General features: G+C 36.9%; 1 protein-coding gene across 1 annotated transcript; it reads left to right on the forward strand.

Annotated features, from left to right (window-relative positions):
* Window positions 1–1,592: 1,592 nt before the first annotated feature.
* LOC122601237 (secreted RxLR effector protein 161-like) lies at window positions 1,593–2,291 on the forward strand. Its single transcript, XM_043773997.1, has one exon. The coding sequence runs from the start codon at window positions 1,593–1,595 to the stop codon at window positions 2,289–2,291; it is 699 nt and encodes a 232-aa protein (XP_043629932.1).
* The last annotated feature ends 18,053 nt before the right edge of the window (window positions 2,292–20,344 follow it).

Genomic DNA, 20,344 nt, shown 5'->3' on the forward strand with positions numbered 1-20,344 from the left:
TAAAAATTCTTCGTTCTGATAGAGGAGGTGAATACCTAAGTGATGCTTTTCAAAATCATCTCAGAAGTTGTGGGATCATCTCACAGCTAACTCCACCTGGAACACCACAACATAATGGTGTGTCTGAAAGGAGGAATCGAACCCTATTAGATATGGTTCGTTTTATGATGAGCAAAAGCTCACTACCTCTGTCATTTTGGGGTTATGCCATAATCTCTGCTGCCCGAATTTTAAATATGGCTCCAACCAAGAAAGTGGAGAGAACACCTTTTGAAATATGGCATGGAAGAGTTCCATCTTTGTCATATTTAAAAGTATGGGGTTGTGAGGCTTATGTAAGACATGATACCTCATGCAAATTAGAACCCCGATCCACTAAATGTATCTTTGCAGGATATCCTAAAGATGATTCGGGATATTATTTCTACGATCCTAATGAGCAAAATGTATTTGTTGCTCGAAAGGCTGAGTTCTTGGAGACTAAATTCCTTATGGAAGGAACTAGTTCTAGAACAGTGGAACTTGAAGAAGATCAAGAACCACTGACAGATACACACTTGGGTGAAACTAGCTTTCAACAAAAGTATGTTGAAGATGATCAAGGAGTTGATCAAGACACACAAAACGTTCGCAGATCTGGTAGAGCTTCTTATCCACCTGAAAGATATGGATTTCTTATGGATGAATGCTATATGATGGTTTCTGATGAACCTACCACCTACCATGATGCAATGTCCAAATCGGATTCGGACAAATGGTTAGAAGCCATGAACGCTGAGATGCAATCCATGTATGATAACCAAGTTTGGGAATTGGTTAATGAACCACCAAATTCCAAAGTAGTTGGAAGTAAATAGGTGTTCAAATTGAAACACGATATGCATGGAAACTTGCTTACTTATAAAGCTAGACTTGTAGCAAAAGGTTTCACTCAAACTCGAGGGGTCGACTATGATGAAACTTTTTCGCCCGTGGCAATGCTAAAGTCTATTAGGATATTATTTGCCATAGCCGCTCATTATGACTATGAGATATGGCAAATGGATGTTAAAACCGCGTTTCTAAATGGATATCTTGAGGAAGATGTCTATATGGATCAGCCTGAAGGTTTTGTCGATCCTAAACATCCTAATAAAGTATGCAAATTAAAGAAATCAATCTATGGATTGAAACAAGCATCAAGAAACTGGAATCGTCGTTTTGATGAAGAAGTCAAGAAATTTGGCTTCATCAAAAACGCTGATGAAGCTTGTGTGTATAAGAAGGCTGGTGGGAGCATCATTACTTTTCTAGTATTATATGTCGATGACATTCTTCTATTTGGAAATGATATTCCAACCTTGGAAGGTGTAAAAGCCTGGCTTGGAAGTTGCTTTTCCATTAAGGATCTTGGTGAAGCCGCCTATATTTTGGGGATAAGGATCTATAGGGATAGATCAAGGCACTTAATAGGTTTGAATCAAAGTGCATACATAGATAAAATCTTGAAAAGGTTCAAGATGGAAAATTCTAAGAAAGGCTTAGTACCTATTCAAAGAGGAACTATATTGAGCACTTCTCAATCCCCTAGCTCAAAAGTTGAGCAAAAGAAAATGAGTGGAATCCCATATGCATCTGCTATAGGATCCATCATGTATGCTATGATATGCACGAGACCGGACGTGTCATGCGCTTTGAGCATGACAAGTAGATACCAGCAAAATCCAGGAGATAGTCATTGGATGGCTGTCAAGAATATATTGAAATATCTTAGAAATACTAAAGATATGTTCTTAATATATGGATCTGGTGAGGAGGAGCTCGTTGTAAAGGGTTACACGGATGCGAGTTTCCAAACTGATCGAGATGATTCTCGATCACAATCGGGGTACATCTTCATTCTAAATGGAGGAGCTGTTTCTTGGAAAAGCTCGAAGCAAGATGTGGTTGCATTGTCCACTACAGAGTCGGAATACATCGCCGCTTCTTTGGCAGCACAAGAGGTTGCATGGTTGAAGAAATTCATTGCCGATCTAGGGGTTGTTCCTTCCATTCAAGAACCCCTAGAAATTCTTTGTGATAACGAGGGCACAATTGCTCAAATCAAAGAACCTCGTGCGCATCAAAAGACTAGACACATTGAGCGGAGATTCAACTACATAAGGGATGAAGTTGAAAAAGGAAAGATATGTATTCGCAAAATTCACACCGATCAAAATATTGCGGACCCACTCACGAAGCTCCTTGAAAGGCCTAAGCATGAAAGTCATACTTGTGCCATGGGACTTCGATATTCTAGTGATTGGATTTGATCTATTTTATGTATTTGGATATCGAAACATTTGTATTTGTTAACACTTTATATGAATATTGGTATTATGCATTTAAATTGTGTTATGTTCCATTTTTTTGCATGTTTAAATCCATGCATAAATTAGTTATTCTAAATGTCCGTAGTCGATCATATTTGTGGGAACAAATATGAATATAAGACTGTTATGAACTTGGATTGGTAGATGTTCAAAAGGTTTTGAATATAGAGCAATGTGTTGCTGCCAAGGTTCATAGATATTTGTGGGATACAAATATTGGACTGACCTGCACTCAAGCATTACTACATGGAATCTTTGTGATTGATCATAAGTAATCTTGATTTAAAAGGCGAATATCATTGTATCCTCAGACCTGAGATACATATTGGGTCTTGATATTCACTGAATATTACACTTTGACTTGGTTCTTCGCTGTTCTGAAACATGGCAGTACATAAGGCTAAGCTCAAGTATGATATAAGGTGATTGTGAAAGACATATGTAGTCGAAATGGGATTTGTTCCTCTTATTCGTTGAGAGGTAGATATCTAAGGCCTGTTTCAAAGTTAAATCAACAGAGAATGATCACTCTATGTCTCTAGGATTTAACATGACATCTGCGACAAAAGGATAAATGATCGATTCACCTAAATCATTTCAAGTAGGGACTTGAAGGGGATGATGTTATTGAATGGCACTACGTCACACGTATTAGGGGTAGCAAACTGTTGTTAGGCGGTATTTGCTATTTGCGTCAATATTCTATGAATCTTGTGCAAGTGGGAGATTGTTGGAATTTCGGATGCCCAAGACACATATTAAATTGACGTGGCTAGTATGTGATGATCCAAGTCAGGTCATACCCAATAACAAGTTAGACAAACACTTATGATATGTATTTATATGATATGATCTTTAAATAAATATCAATACTTGAAGCATTTAGGAAATGGGTTTCTAAATAAATGCACTTGAGAAATATAAGTAAATTATATGGATAATTTATTTTGAGAAATATGTGAATGTGTTTATTTGGCAAAATAAACACTTATGTATGTTATGTATAATACATAATTTGTTACATAAGGTATATAACATGTTATAATACATTTATATATATATTGTATAAAAGGAAAATGCAAGTGGATTTTGAGTTGGTGAGACCCATGTGATCTCACCATGAGGCCGGCCACCCCCCACCCAAAACTCACATGCATTTGCTTGTTTTATATAACCCACTAGCTACATTGGAAACACACACTTAATACATGCACTTGCTATAGTGTTCTCTCAACTCTCAAGTGCAAAAACTCTCTCTTTTTCTCTCTTGATTTTCGGCAAAAACAAGGCAAAAGGAGAAGGGTTTTTCAAGTCTAAATCCTAGCATATTTGGGTGTTTGTTGGAGGCTTGGGGTATGCAAGCTTGAAGTACTTCTATCTTGAAGACTTGGCTTTTTTAAGAACATCATCTTCTTCATATCAACCTTCTCATAAGCTTGGAAGAAGGTAGTCTTCTAAACACCCTATGGTTGTTATTTTGATTGTATGACATTCATATACATGGATCCTTATTGTTTGGGGTTTTCTTTTATAAGTTAAAATTTGGTTTTAACTATATATAACATAATGAAAGGTTCATTTTTCCGCTGCGTTTTTCATGTTACAAGGATAATATGACTTTGATAAAACCCAAAAGACCCAACAATACACTCATAGAGATTAAGATGATAGTACATATCCCCTGAGGTTTTAAGAAAGGAAAAATGGTTACCAAGTTTTTCATCAGCGATACATAGAAAGAAAAGAGTGGTTGCTGATGAGCATTAAACAATTTTTGGCAAATTGTCAGCCATCAACGGATTTTATTAGTCTTACCAGCAGCCTATTACTTTTATTATGCTTTTTCCCAAAGCATCAGGAATCAACGGATTTTATTAGTCTTTACCAGCAGTCGTTTACTGCTGGACTAGATGAAGACTTATGGCTCTTCATTGCCGTAATATTTAGCAAGTAAGACACACTTGAACTTGCTGAAGGAACTTGATATAAGTCAAGAGATCTTATCTTACAAAAGACATGTAAGTTAAGTAGCAGGGTCACTGTTTAGCATTCCCAACCTGCTGACGAGATCCTTGAATGTCTTTTCATCTAAGGGTTTAGTGAAGATGTCAGCAAGTTGATCATCAGTGGGGATGAAATAGATTTCAACATCCCCTTTCATGACATGGTCACGAATAAAGTGATATCTAATATCTATATGCTTGGTTTTAGAATGCTGAACAAGATTATGTGTGATGGCAATAGCACTTGTGTTATCACACATAATGGGTATCTTAGAAAAGTCTAAGTCATAGTCAGCTAGTTGGTTTTTCATCCAGAGGACTTATGCACAACAACTTGCTGCTGACACGTACTCTGCTTTAGCAGTGGAGATGGAAACTGTATGCTGTTTCTTACTAGACCAACTAGTCAGCCTTCCTCCCAACAGTTGACATGCACCACTGGTACTTTTCCTATCTAACATGCAACCAGCATAGTCAGAGTCAGAGTATGCAACTAGGTCAAAGTTTGAATCTTTGGGATACCAAAGACCCAATGAGGAAGTTCCTTTAAGATATTTGAAGATACACTTGACAGCAAGAAGGTGAGACTCCCTTGGGGATGCTTGATATCTTGCACAAAGACAAGTAGCAAACATGATATTAGGATGACTCGCTGTGAGATACATCAGCGAGCCAATCATCCTACGATAGTGAGTTGGGTTCAGATGCTTACCATCAGGGTCAGCATGGAGATTATTTGGAGGAGACATAGGAGTAGGCTTAGCAGTGATATTAGACATATAAAATTTAGCCAGCATGTCTCGTATGTATTTTTCTTGGTTTTTAAAAATGCCATCTGGAAGTTGGGGAATTTGTAGAAACTCATGAGAGAGAAGAAATTCAGAAAAAGTGTCATACCAAGCTCTAGGAGCTTGTTTAAGACCATATAATGCCTTATAAAGACGATAAACATGGTTTGGCTTGGTTAGATCTTCAAAACCAGGTGGTTGCTCCACATAAACTTCTTCTTCGAGTTTTCCATTTAAGAAAGCACTCTTGACATCAATTTGATATATAGTGAAGTTTCGATAAGCAGCATGTGCCAAGAATAAGCGTATTGCTTCAAGTCTGGCCACTGGAGCAAAGGTTTCGTCATAGTGGACACCTTCTTCTTGAAGGTAACCTTGAGCAACTAACCTAGCCTTGTTACGTATAACAACACCATCTTAGTCCATTTTATTTCTATAAACCCATTTTGTTCCAATGGGTTCTTTACCAGGAGGAAGAGGAACTAAGAACCAGACATGCTGTCTTTGGAATTGTGTTAGTTCTTCTTGCATAGCAGCAACCCATGATGGGTTAACCATGGCCTCTCCAATATTCTTAGGAGTGATCATTGACAAGAAATTTACATAAAGACATGTATTTCTAGTCACTGATCGGGTCATAATGCCCTGCGGAGGATCACCAATTACTTGGTGAGCAGGATGACTTGAGGTCCATTGAAGTGCAGGAACACTTGATGAACCCTGAAGAGGGGCAGCGGAAGACATAGGAATGGGATCAGCAGGAGAAGTATAAGAGGAGAGATCAATGGTAATGGAAGGTTTAATTGGGGTTTGATCAGTGGAGCCACTTGTAAGGTACCCTATTGTTGCGTGGATCGCAATAAGACGTGATTCGTTGTGTCAAGAGTGCGGAATCTTCTTGAGATAACTATATTGCTATTGCCTTTCGTTGATTAATGAACAATTAACCAACCCAAGGAGATGCACAAGGCTTGTGGTTCGTGTAGGATATCACACGAAGGAACAATTAACCTTAATTCGTAGTTTTACCAAACAATTCCCACGATTACACTAATTCCGTAGGTTAGGTCTTGTATTTATACTAGTTATGTATTGGATCGTGTAGGCTTAGGCCTTAGTTGAAGCATTAGGCCCGAAACAATAATCAATTCGATCTACCTCATGCTGACGTCAGCACGAGGCCAGTCCTACATGCTGATGACGTCAGCACGAGGTTCGACCCTTTGATTCTTTGTTTTACTTCATTTGGCTCGTACATAACATCCAATCATCGTTTAAGTATTCTACGACACTTATAAACCTTGATTCTATGTTCTTGTACCTACAAAACAATATATAACACACAAACACAATACAAAACATAAACAGATCTAATATTGAATTTCAAACGTAATCATTAAATATCAACACAAGTTATTTTTTAAATGATTAAAAACATAGTTCCTAAAACATAAACAATAATCAAATCTATCTTGCGATTGTCACAACGAATCTGCATCTACAGACTCCCCCTTGACGATTGCAACTAGATCTCTTTAAAGTCTTCGAACTTGAACTTCAAAGTTATCCATTAAACAAAAGTCTTGTGCTATTCGCATGAATTCTCTTTTGAAAACAATGTGCGAGAATGTTGCGATAGCGCCTTTCTTCAACTCTCCAAAAGTCTACTGCTGAGCAAGGTGTGTTCAAAAGTCTTCTCTGATCACCTTTTGACAAGTTGACAACCTGCATTGGATCATACATGCGTAGCAACATTTGTTCCTGTGAATCATCAACAAACATCTGTGCTTCGCCTGACTTGATAGCAGGAACCTTCTTAACACATTTAATCCTTCTCTAAACAAACCGAAATGTGCCATCTGGATTCTTAATCTTCTTCGTAGGTGTTGGCTTAATCAACCTTTCTTCTGGCTTCAGACCTCTATCACTAAAATTTCTAATTCTTTCATCTCTGAATCTATTCCAGTAGAAATTTGCAAGTCCATTGCTCTGAAGATTAAGGAACCATTGTCTTCCCAAATCTATCATGTCAGAATCACTAAGAGAGTGGAAACGTCTTTGACTCATTGACATATACTGGCATCCCTCTTTTCTCTTGATAACAAATAAATCGATTCTTTGATCATAAAACCAACTTTGTATCACTGAGAAGTACTTGGGTGCATCCTTGTCTTAGACAAACTCCCAAAACATCGATGGCTTATACGTATCACGTATTACCAAACTAGTATGTCCTCTATAACCTGGAATCAATCTATTAATAATAAACTCAGGATCTTACTGTACCGGAGGTATATTAAATCTTCCAAGATCAACCTCTTGCGTAGCTTCTATATTCCAGAATAGATCAAAAATATTATCATGTCCTTCATCTATTATATTTGCATATACAGCAAACCTCAAACTTGCTGCATTCTTAGGTTCATCTGGACTGTCTCTGATTGGATTGAGATTGAGATGTTCCACTTTAGCTATTGGTTCAACTTGAATGACTTCATCTTCATTATAGACACGATCAAAGTCATAAGGTATATCAAGCAACCTTTTTCTATCAGCTTCTGAAGTAATGAACTCTCCTTCTTGCATATCTTCATCATTGATACTTTCTAGATCTTCTTCAGCATCAAGATCGTCCAATGCACCTATCCTTTGAAGCTTATCTGCAATTCAAACGATTTACATATACAAAGATAAAGAACATAAATCATAAGTCAAGACATAATAGTATAAATACATAAAAGAAATTAAAATAAATAATACTATATTATAAATATAATGCAACAATTACGTTAATATTTATCTTATAATCTTTATCTATTTTAACTTACAACAATAATATTATATCATAAATATAATGTAACAAATACATTCAAATTTATCTTATAATCATTAAAAAAAAAAAATATCATTAGCACTAAGGTTCATAATCCGAATCTAACTCTGACTCTGAAGATGTATGAGTTAACCCTGACCGTTCTTTCATTTGATCCCTAAGTGATCCTGGATCATAATAATCATCATAATCCATAATCTCTGCTCTAGCTCTCATATGAGCTTGTGGATCATAACCCAATCTCTTTTCTAGTCTATGCACAATTAATGGGTGCAAACCTGACTCTGTAGAGGCATTGGTAGTAGAATCAGTCTTAGTTGACTCACTATCCTGAGTAGATTTTCCTTTGCTAAGATTTTCTTTTTCTATATGATTATGAGGATCATTCATTATATTTTCTCGAATCTCCCTTTCTATTCTATTAGAATTAGAATTGGAGTTACCTGAATTGGAATCTTCCTTATCATCATTATTTAGATCATCAGGATTTGCATCTGGAGCGGCCATCACAACTTTGCTTTTATCTTGAGTCCTAGAAGTACTAGCACCAGCTGTACCAAGTTTCTCTGACTCTCTTTGTCTTGGCGACTCCCCCTGAATGTTTGCAGTCTCTGTATCCATAGCATCATCAGCATCATCTTGATCTTGACCCTGATTCTCTGGCTCACCAACATCTGTTTCTCATTGTTGATTTGGATCTTGAGCGCGATCTTGATCGTCATGATCATCATCTCTAGTCTTCTTTGCTAGCTCATCATCCTTACAACCACTTTTATTTCCCCCTTGAGCCAAGAATTGGTCAAGTCTAGATCCAAGAGAATGAATAAGAGCTATCATTACGTCCATCTCTTCTTGATGTTTAGCAGCTTGGAGCTGTAGCTGATTCTCCAAAGGTGTAACCCTCAACTCTAACATCTTCTTCTCAGAGAATAAATGACTCAACTGCATTTGAACACGTACAGGTGGACGTGAAGTAGAAGCAACATCAGATGCAGAGGCATGAGGTGGGACCGTAGCTTCTAAAGAAGGCATACGAGCACTGAAAGTCCCTGTGGGAGGCATCTGAGGGCGTTGCAAAGGAGCCAACAGACGTCCCATTACTGTAGAAACATGAACTGTCGCCTGAATAGGAGCAGATGAAGGCCAAGGAGCAACAAGTGTCGGCTCTGGCTCTTGACGAACTGTAGATTCCGGAGCTGTAGGAATCGTAACAGTTGTAGCCTCAGTAACAACTTGTGCGCGAGAATCGATTCCTCTTATGATAAACTTTGGTGTCGACCTTCTTTCCCCAACACCAACATTAGCAGAAGTAGTAGACACTGAAACAGGAATATTAGAAACTGAAGCTTGAGATCTCTCCATAGGAGCTTGATATGCAGCAAACTCTCTATCAACTTCAGCCTGAGATCGCTGAGAAGTTGGAAGTCTCTCCACAGCATCAACTCCTTTTCCTTGTCTTCTTCTTCGCTTTGGTAATCTTTCTTCCTCTTCTTCATCATCTTCTGAATCTTCAACCACACTAACAGGCAATTCAGAAGGACCAACAACATCACCAACTGGAGCAGAGGTAGAAGTAGAAACTCCAGAAGTTGGTGGAACAAGATTTGTAGGATCATCAATATCCTCCATAAGAGCATCCATATCTGGATCATGCTCTAGATCTCTAGCATATAAAGGAACATTATTGAGTCTCTCAAACTGATCAGCTTGCTCTTCCTAAGGATTATCTTGAGCCTGATCATCACCAGCAGCAGCAACAACAGGTTCTTCATCTTCCCAACCTTGTCGAGGAGCAACATAGTCAGGATTTATGAGATGTCCGAACAATGGTGGATTGGTAACATTATCAGGAACACCATGACCTGCAAAGCGTTTCATACTCTTAACAAACACCATGACCATCAAACGGTAAATATGTTATTTTGTGCCGAATGATTATCATCACAAATCTTGAAAACAGAAATAATTTCTTATCGTTTCCAAACGCTCTCAACTGCTTAACAAAATTATGATATATGTACTGAGAAAAGCTGTAGGGCTTGTTCAACACAAGAGCAACCATCTAAGAAGCAGTAAAAATGTTCAACTAATCATGACTTGCACTCCGATGACTAAGGGACCTCAATAAGTAGTAGGCAAGCAATCTCCATTTGCCAAGAAGACGATTCTTGCAATAAGGATGAGTAATATCACCAACATATCCCATACGCCTGAGAGCACCGTCACAAAAGCTTTCTTCAAACTCAATAGGACCTTGCTCCATATCATCAGTTCCTAAGTCCAAAATAGTCCTTAAGTCTCCAGCAGTAAACTGAATGTTACGTCCAGCAACAGTAGTGCGAATCATAGTATGATCACTAACTTGCACCAATCTGGATGAGTTCCAGAATTCAGTAATAAGACTTATGACCAGCGGAGGATTCTCGGTCAAAGCAAAACGAATACGAGAGCGTGCTAGATACTGGAGGACACCGTGAAACTCTGGTGTGCATCCCGACTGCGTAATGCTGAGATCAATTGCAGCATTATGTTCCTTGACGAACACGCGAGCACCTTGTCCTGCCATACCTGCATAAAACAAACGAAAACGGAAAGTTAGAAATAAAAATTACAAAAATTTTCTAAGTCACACGATATGCTTCGTGGTGACGACAGCACAAGGCAAAGCCTTTTCGTGATGACGTCATCACGAACCTTCATGCAAACCCAGAATACGAAGAACAAAACATCTCCATATGATAAAATAATCGATCAAATTCAATCTTTTATATCATCTTGGACTTGATTTGATTCTTGGTATGCCCAGAAACAATGTATCGAAACGAATTCGACGAAGACGAAGTGGTTCGCGTTCTTCGTGTGAATAGTGACTGAAACACATATTTCTTCAATTAATCTTGATTTGACACTTGTTTACTTAAATTATTGTTAGATCTAACATGTATAAACATCAATTGATCTAATTTTAAGTGCAATTTAAGTCCAAAACATCAAAAATTGAAGATCTAATTATTGGTTCATCCGAGTTACTGTTCACGCGAAGAAGATTCAAAGTATTGGGCATTATAACGACTTGTAATCGTTAATTTTCATAGTCAAAACATCAATAATCTATCCTAGATTGGAAATATACCAACAATCCTGGATGAAAAAATACGAAAAGTATATGAAATTGATCGAAAATGGAACGGATGAATAGTGCGCACGAGGAAGATGAAGTTCGTGTGGTTATTTAGGGTTAATTTTCGATTAAAGGTAATTAATGAAAGGTTAAAACCCATATTTATATTCGGAGCTTCGTGGGCCGGGCCGAACACTTAGTTCATAGGCTTCGTGATGATGTCAGCGCGAGGCATGCTGACATCAGCATGAACGAAGTAGAATCTTCAGTTTTTAAATTCACACGAATTGCTTTCCTTAGCCAAATTTTGTCAATTTTCCAGAAAACTTATTAAGGAAAACTACAAAAATTCCCGAAACATAAACCTATAGACACTCGTTACTAAAAACCTGTATCTACTCGAATATGCAATTATAAATCATCCGTACTAACTTGTCATCACAATAATGTATCAAATAAATCTTACATTATTATCTTGACATAAAATCGATCATTTCTTCATTGATGTTTAACTTTAAACAAATGCAAACTTACATCAAAACATATTTAATGTATAATGCATTACAAAACATCAAAATATCATATCAGCAACCTATCACATTACATCTTAAGTTGTGATCTTGATAATACAATGATAACCTGTCACACTAAGTCTTAGGTTATTCTAAAAAGACAATGATGCATTCCACATGTAGATTAATCGTGATATAACTGATCCTTCTTGTTTCAACATGGTAGTCAAATGAAATTTGATATCTGTAACCTGCACACTTCATTAATGCATCAAGAACAATAAAATATCATAAATATGCAAAACAATCAAAATCTTAACCTAGCAATCATTACAAGATCTAAGGCAAGTCCAATCTTTGTCAAGCATACTTATCAACCAAAAATAATTGAAATTTAAAAAAAAATTCACTTCAAACACAATCAAAAATATTTTGACTTTTCAATTTTCAAAATCATTTCATTTTCTAAATTAAACAACTTATGTGTTAATTAGAAAATCCATCTTTTAAACATACTTACCATAAGCAACAAGACTCATATAATTCACTAAGAATTATAACTTTCTACAGAATCATTAGATGCTTATCAAATCTCTCGTGCAATAAGAACTAGTTTGACACACAAACTGACACTTATTAATACAAAGATAAAACAAAATAAAAACAAAAATAGCTAAAGTAAAAACTAAACTACTTTATTTATTTACAAGAAATTCTAAGTTTCTCAATATTAGATCAGATTAGCATTTACATAAGTCTACAAGCGAGATTTAATTCTCTTATTATTATTTATGAACAGTGACCCAATCACGATTACCGGCATATTTGTCCTCTTAAACACTCGGTACTTCCAGTTTCCTTTGAGTTTTGACACTTTTGACATACCTTCGCCGAGGACAGTCACCATGTAACCCGAGTAGCCTAATATGCCATTGAATAGTTTGCGAACTTATGTGACCCACATTCAGATATACTTCCGTAATCGATACAAGCACTAAGATAACAAATATTCAATATATATTCAAAAACATCCTTAAACAAATCATGAGACACTCTTTAGATAACAGAATTTAATTACTTTGTGATTTAACTTATTTGCTTTTACATTTCATTATTTATAAGGAACCCGTGATTTTCTATGAGACCCATGTAGCGAACTTTTTGACAACCTATCCCAAGTTGGAAGCTTTAGGTAGGCTAGGTATACAAAGACACCCCGAGGACATAATTATCCGAATCTCAAAGACCACATTAGCCCCTTAATTTACATTCATTTCATTTGCACAAACAATATCACATTTAGCTTTCATGCTCATGAGTTGTAGAGGTTTTTGCCTATATTTTGAACAAATCCTATAGTAATGCTAGATATTTCACAAAATTTAAGGACCAGATCAATTCATTACTGAAAAGCAAGCATTCTCAGCCATATATCTGAATATGTTTCCCACGAGAACATTGTATAATTTAAGTTCAGATTAAGAAAACCTTGCTACTTTGTGTCTACCAATATATCCCAAATTGTAATCACTGAACTAAGCAGGTATATTACGATTAAGCAGACTTAAAAGCTAAGTATCCTCACTTCTAATCATCTTACATCATTAACTTAAATCTCTTCATATTTTTGTCATTTTCTCATTTTTCACATTTTTATGATTTTTTTATGACACTAAGAACTCTTTTTGGATTTTTATGACTCTAGCTATTTACAGACACAAACTTACAAAATTAGTTCTTTGAGAGATTTAATATGAATCAGCATTCTTCATCCCATTGAGAAGAATTAATTTCTCAAATCGAGCCTTATCAAATGCTTTGGTATACAGATCAGCTAAATTATCATCAGTTATAACCTTTTCCAAATAAATTAACTACTTTTGGGCACAATCACGCAAGAAATGATGTCTAATATCAATATGTTTGGTGACCTTATGCATGACAGGGTTATTTGTAATGTCTATAACTAACTTATTGTCTATTCTAAGAGAATCCACAATACCTGGGAACAACAACTACTAGCAGCCATATACTCTGCCTCACATGAAGTCTGAGCAACACATGTCTGTTTCTTGCATTGCCATGATACTAATCTTCCTCCTAACAACTGACAACCTCCAGTCGTAGACTTTTTGTCATTGTTACAACCGCCAAAGTCCGAATCAGTATATGCAACAAAATCAAACGTTCCTCCCATTGGATACCATAGACCAAGCCCTTGGTTTCCCTTAAGATAACGTAGAATACGTTTTGCTGCAGTCAAATGTGACTCTTTCGGACTAACCTGAAATCTAGCGCAAAGACAAACAGCGAACATAATATCTGGACGCGAAGCAGTCAGATACATCAATGAGCCAATAATAACACGATAATAAGTTGCATCCACAAGTTCATCTTTCGGATCAAGAACCCCTAAACCATGATTTTGCTGAATAGGAGTACCATATGTCTTGGACTCTAACATTTGAAACCTCTCCAAGATGTCATCGACATACTTAGACTGGTGAATAAGGAATCCATCTTTCCTTTGATCTACTTGTATTCCGAAGAAAAATTGTAATTCCCCCATAGCACTCATTTCAAATACATTTTTCATGCTCATTTCAAGTTCTTTGCACATCTTTATATTAGATGAACCAATAATGATATCATCCACGTAAACTTGTACAATTAGATAATCTCGCTTCTTCCACTTGATAAACAATGTGCTGTCTATCGATCCTCTTGTAAATCCATATGTCAATAAATGTGTCGACAATTTTTCATACCACACTCTGGGTGCTTGATGCAATCCATAAAGAGCCTTATCCAGTCGATATGCTCTTCTTGGATAATTCGGATCTTCAAAGCCCGGTGGTTGGTGAACATACACTTCTTCTTTAACTTCACCGTATAAGAAGGCACTCTTAACGTCTAACTGATACACCTTTCTACCTTTGAAACTTGCATAGGCTAAAAATAACCTTATAACTTCAATCCTAGCAACTGGCGCAAAAGTTTTGTTATAGTCATATCCTTCTCGTTGTGCAAACCCCTGAACAACCAAATGTGCTTTATTTCAAGTAACGATCCCTTTTTCATCTCGTTTGCATTTATATACCCAACGAGTTCCAATCGGTTCTTTACCTCTAGGCACATCTACTAACTCCCAAACTCCAAGTTTTTCAAATTGAGCTAATTCTTCTTGCATAGCTTCAACCCAACATGGATCTTGAAGTGCTGCCTTAACATTCTTAGGTTCTACTTATGAAATGAAACCAGAATATAAACACTCAGTTATCAATCCAGTGTCTTTCACTTCACAAAACAAACTAGTCAGTTCCTTATTCAACAGATTTCTAGTTCGAACAGGTTCTGTAGCATTACCAATAATATTTTCAACAGGATGATCCTTATTAACTCGATATTGAGGAACCAAATCAACATTCAGACTTTCTCCTAAATTTGTTTTAATCTGAAACTCAGGAGAGCTAAAATCATCTTCCGATTCTTCAGAAATAAGATCCATCATCAGGTAGTGAAACCTTTGACGGAGTAAGTGGTGTAGTGTTCTCGGGTTCATTATCATCTGAATCTGTTGGCTTATTCTTGTCCTTATCACTTTCATCAATATCAGTAGTAGACTGAACTTTGGTTGGAGTAGTATCGACATTTCGAGTAAGCGAAGTTATAGGAGTATTATCCATGTGATCTCTCTAAATAATCACATCATCAACTGTCTCACGATCTGAATAAGAATCAGGACCATGTAGTGAACTAAACACACTATCGTAATCGAAGTTTTTGCCACTTCCAGAATGAATAGCGGGCTTGTAGATGCAGATTCGTTGTGACAATCGCAACATAGATTTGATTATCGTTTATGTTTTTAGGAACTTGCGTGTAATCATTTAAATAAGAACTTGTGTTGGTATTTAATGATTACGTTTGAACTTCAATATTATATCTGTTTGTGTTTTGTATTGTGTTTGTGTGTTATATAATGTTTTGCAGGTACAAGAACATAGAATCAATTTTTATAAGTGTCGTAGAACACTTAAACGGTGATTGGATGTTATGTACGAGTCAAACAAAGTCAAACAAAGAACAAAGGGTCATCCCTCGTGCTGACATCATCAGCATGTAGGAACAACCTCGTGCTGACGTCAGCACGAGGCAGATCGGTTGTTAATTATTTCGGGCCTAATACGTAATTAAGGCCTAAGCCCACACGATCCAATACGTAACTAGTATAAATAGAAGACCTAATCTACGAAATTAGGTTAATGATTTACGAATTCTTGAGAGTTATTCACGAATTAACGATCTAAGGTTATTCGTTCCTTCGTGTGATCTCCTACACGAACCACAAGCCTTGTGCATCTCCTTGGGTTGGTTAATTGCTCATTAATCAACGAAAGGCAATAGCAATCTAGTTATCTCAAGAGGATTCCGCACTCTTGACATAACGAATCATGTCTTATTACGATCCACGCAACAATAGGGCACCTTACAAGTGGTATCAGAGCCCTAAGGTTGATTACCAGAAGGTTTAAGATCGTTTTATTTGCTATTGATTGCAAATTCGTTCGAAATTCGTTTTTTTTTTTTGTGATTCGTGTATAACTTCGCGCGACCTCGTGCTTACATCAGCACGAGGTGATCCTTGCTTAGTGCCTACGTCAGCACTAACTTGACTTCGTGTCAGCTTCGCGCCACGTCTGCACGAACTGATCTTCGTGCTCAGGTGCGTGACCTCGTGTGTCTTCATGTCACGTGCTTCTCGTGTGACTTCGTGTTCTTCGTGGCACGTGCTTCTCGCGTGACCTCGTGTTCTTCGTGTCACGTGCTTCTCGCGTGACCTCGTGTTCTTCGTGCCACGTGTAATTCGTCTCACACGAACTTAGTGTTATTTCGTTTAATTTGTTAACAAAAGATTCGAAATGACTACTTTACCAGCTGCCGCAAACTCACCTAATGCCTTACTTATCAGCCAGATGATCATGCATGATCATGAGGTTGGTCGGGGTAATACACCTCCAAAGCCTTTCCGTATGGAGAATTATTGGATGTGGAAGAGACGTTTTGAAGACTACATTCGTCTCACTGACATGGAAATGTGGCTAGTAATAACTCAAGGTTTTGATTGGCCTTCATATGAGAAGAACGGAGTAATCAGTAGGTATACTTATGCTGATATGCCTATTGAAGAACGTAAAAGATACGCTGTTGAAGGGAAGGCTTTGTCAACTCTGACTATGGCATTGCCTCAAGATAGTGTACATCTGTTTAAAAAGTACACGACTTCAAAGGATTTATGGGATGCTCTCGAAAGGTATTGTGAGGGTGATGTAACTTTGAAGAAAAATCGTATCAAGCTTCTCAAGTGTCAATATGAAGCCTTTAATGGACTGAAAGGGGAATCTCTTGATGAGATTATTATTCGATTCAGTCATCTAACCACTGAATTGTCATACTTTGAAGTTGTTTATCCTCAAACTGAGCTAGTTGATAAGTTTCTGGATTCACTGCCTAAAACTTGGACTGATTATGTTCATCAACTTCAAGATGATCAGGAATACAGTACATGGGATTTTGAGAAGGTAGTCTCCAAGCTAAAGAACAGAGATATGAAGAGAAGGATTAAGGACACTCACTCAGATTTTACACAAGATCCATCCTTATATCATGCTAAGTCTGTTCATTTAGCAAGTTCCAGCTCAGGAAATAATGCATTTCTAAGTGGTGCAGAAGCTACACCAATAGTAGATGCTGATGGTATTGCCGGATATGTTGCTTATGACAATACAAATTCAAATGTTAAGAGCAATGCACAATCTTTCCATTCTATGCCAATGAGTATGAGTTCTGCAGAAGGAAGAATGAGTATTTACTCAGCCTTTTGTAATGCTCATGAAGCATTTATTGGGGGAAAGGTTACTGATCCTGCAGTAAATGATAAGGATTACAATCAAATAGATCCTGATGATTTGGAAGAAATGGATCTACAATGGCAGCTTGCTATGCTTACTATTAAAGTCAGAAGATTCACTCAGAGAACTGGTAGACCTATAGGTAATGGCACTAAAGGCTTTGACAAATCCAAGGTGAAATGTTATAATTGCGATGGATTTGGTCATTTTGCAAGAGAGTGTCAACGACCTAAGAGGATTGATAATACTATTGTTGGTCGTCAAAATTATAATCAAGGCGGTGTTACACCAAATAACCATAAGACGCAAGCAATGATTACATATCCTGTTACTCCACAGCAGCCAGTTTCGTCACCATTTTCGGAGTCAAAGGCTGTTGTTGTTCAAAATCCAGATGGTACTTATCAATGGGATACACAATCCGATGATACCTCGAATCATGCCTATATGGTAAAATTATATGATGAGGTAGCCGCAACAATTGATTATGTTGTGTACTCAAGTGAAGAAAGTGCATCTGAGACAGTACAGAAGAATATGTGTAATGTTGTTGAGATAGTAAGATCTGAGAGTGAACAAATGACTGCAATAAAAGCATTTGAAGAAAAGAAAGAGTCATCAAATCCTGTTGATGACATTTCTATGCAGAGCATTGAAGAACAGATGAAGAACTTTGAGATACCTGAAGGTATGACAACCGAAGACTTCGTTGCATACATGGCAGATTGCAAGGCTGCAGATCAGAAGGTATCATGTTCTTTATCTTCTATAATTGATGTGTGTAGAATGGTGTCAGAATTAAAACAAGAAATATTGAAACTAAAAGAAACTTCAACTAGTTTAATTGATGAAAATGTTATCCGTGAAAAGGAAGGTAATGAGTCTAAAGATTCCGATTTACTTCTACAAGATCACCAACAAACTAAATTAGTTTTTAATCCAGATGAAGTAGTATACTATACTTTGAAAGATTGTGATACAGTTTTTTATGATAAAGAAGTATCTATAAATAGGATTGAACCTAAAACAATAATTGATAAAGTTTGGTGTGTAGAAAATAAAGAAGAATGGTTAGCCGAACAAATTCCATATAAGGATAGACATTATGCTCCTTTTAAACCAATAACAAATATGGAAGAAGCAATACAGACGCTTGATACTATAAATGAAATGAAGGAGTATAGTATACCAATCCCTGAAATAGAGAATGGTCAATCTAGAAAACAACAAGTAAAGAAATGCTATACTTGTCGTGAGTAAGGCCATATAGCTATTGGATGTCCAAATAGGAAGGTCAAGAATCCTAAGAATGACAGTCAAGTCAAGTCAAAGGATGTTAATGATATTCCTAATACTAAAGGGAAAGGTAAACTAGTTGAACAAGTAGCATCACCAAAGTTTATGAGTGCATATAAAAAGGATTATTATGAGGAGTATGCAAAAAGACATCCTGATAATAAAAATGCACAGAATTATGTTAAGTTACTTAGAAATGTTTCATATGGAGAGTCTATTGTTACAGATCAAAAGAAAAGTGTCAATAGGTCTAAGACTCCAAAACGACAGGGACCTTCACAGAATACTACTTTTAGTAGTGTAAGTCCGAGTCGTTCTCGTACACCTCAAAGGAGTAATTCACCTAGGAAGATGTCTCAACAAAATCGATCCCCTCCTGTTAGAATTAATAGTTCGTCTAAATTCTATGATCGATTAGGGAGTCAACCTAGATTTGGTACCCACTCACCAAGGAATTCTCCTCCTAAGACTCGTTTCACCTCACCTAAGAAACAATCTATGACACCATCTTCATCCAAGGCTCCATTAAAGAGCGATGGATGTTGGACCGAATTAATCATTAGAGATGAATTCCGCAAACCTAAACCTCAAAAGGTATGGGTTCCCTTCAGAAACTAACCATCTTATCATCTAATGTGCAGGGAGAACCAAGGAAGCCTATTAGTCTTTGGTATGTTGATGTAACACCCCGACTACGGCGGAAACACGAGATGTCACAGAACGACATGGTACAAAAGGTTAAATGGAAAACATCTTAATTAAAGTCTTAAACCATTCCATATTAAACGATTACATAATTCAAAGTAAAGTGTTCAAAATCATAACATAAGTCCAAATCCGAATAAAAGGTAAACATGTTTGCATTACAAGTCTTCGTTCGCCTTGCAAACACATGGTCCAAAAGCGGTCCATAGGCAAACCTATTGCTCTAAACCTGAAAAGCATGAAGAAAAAGTGTCAACTACGAGAGTTGAGTGAGTTCATAGGTTTTTAACTAATACAATAAGTACATACACACATCATTACAAAATAAATTAAGATTCACCAATTCAATGAATATTTCCAATTCATCCTTTGATAATCGTTCGTTCAACTCAATTTTTAACCCATGCAAATAAATTCTTGTCACATGACCACACGGTCTAATTCCATTATCTTTGATGAGTAAATACTTGAGCCACTACTACTACCATTTTATTCAAGTCCGATTACAATCCAATAATTCAATTCATAGCACAAGCTGTCAATCAAGTGCCGTAATAATAATAACAATAATAATAATGGGTCGTGCCATGGTGACGCCCGATTATCTTAAGGTAGTTAGAACACCCGGGGGCCAGACTAGAAGTGGAGGTTGTCACGAAGGCAACCAACCTTCCAACGGTACGCTTTGGGTGGGCGGACGAAACCTAGTTGCGCAACTAACTAACTACAGGCCTCCACTTTCGGAGTAAATAGTAGTGTACCGAACGACGCGGTTTGACAGAACTCAAGCTCATCACATAAATTCTTTATTAACATTTCATAC

This window comes from Erigeron canadensis, chromosome 5, assembly GCF_010389155.1.
Source record: "Erigeron canadensis isolate Cc75 chromosome 5, C_canadensis_v1, whole genome shotgun sequence".
NCBI lineage: Eukaryota > Viridiplantae > Streptophyta > Magnoliopsida > Asterales > Asteraceae > Erigeron > Erigeron canadensis.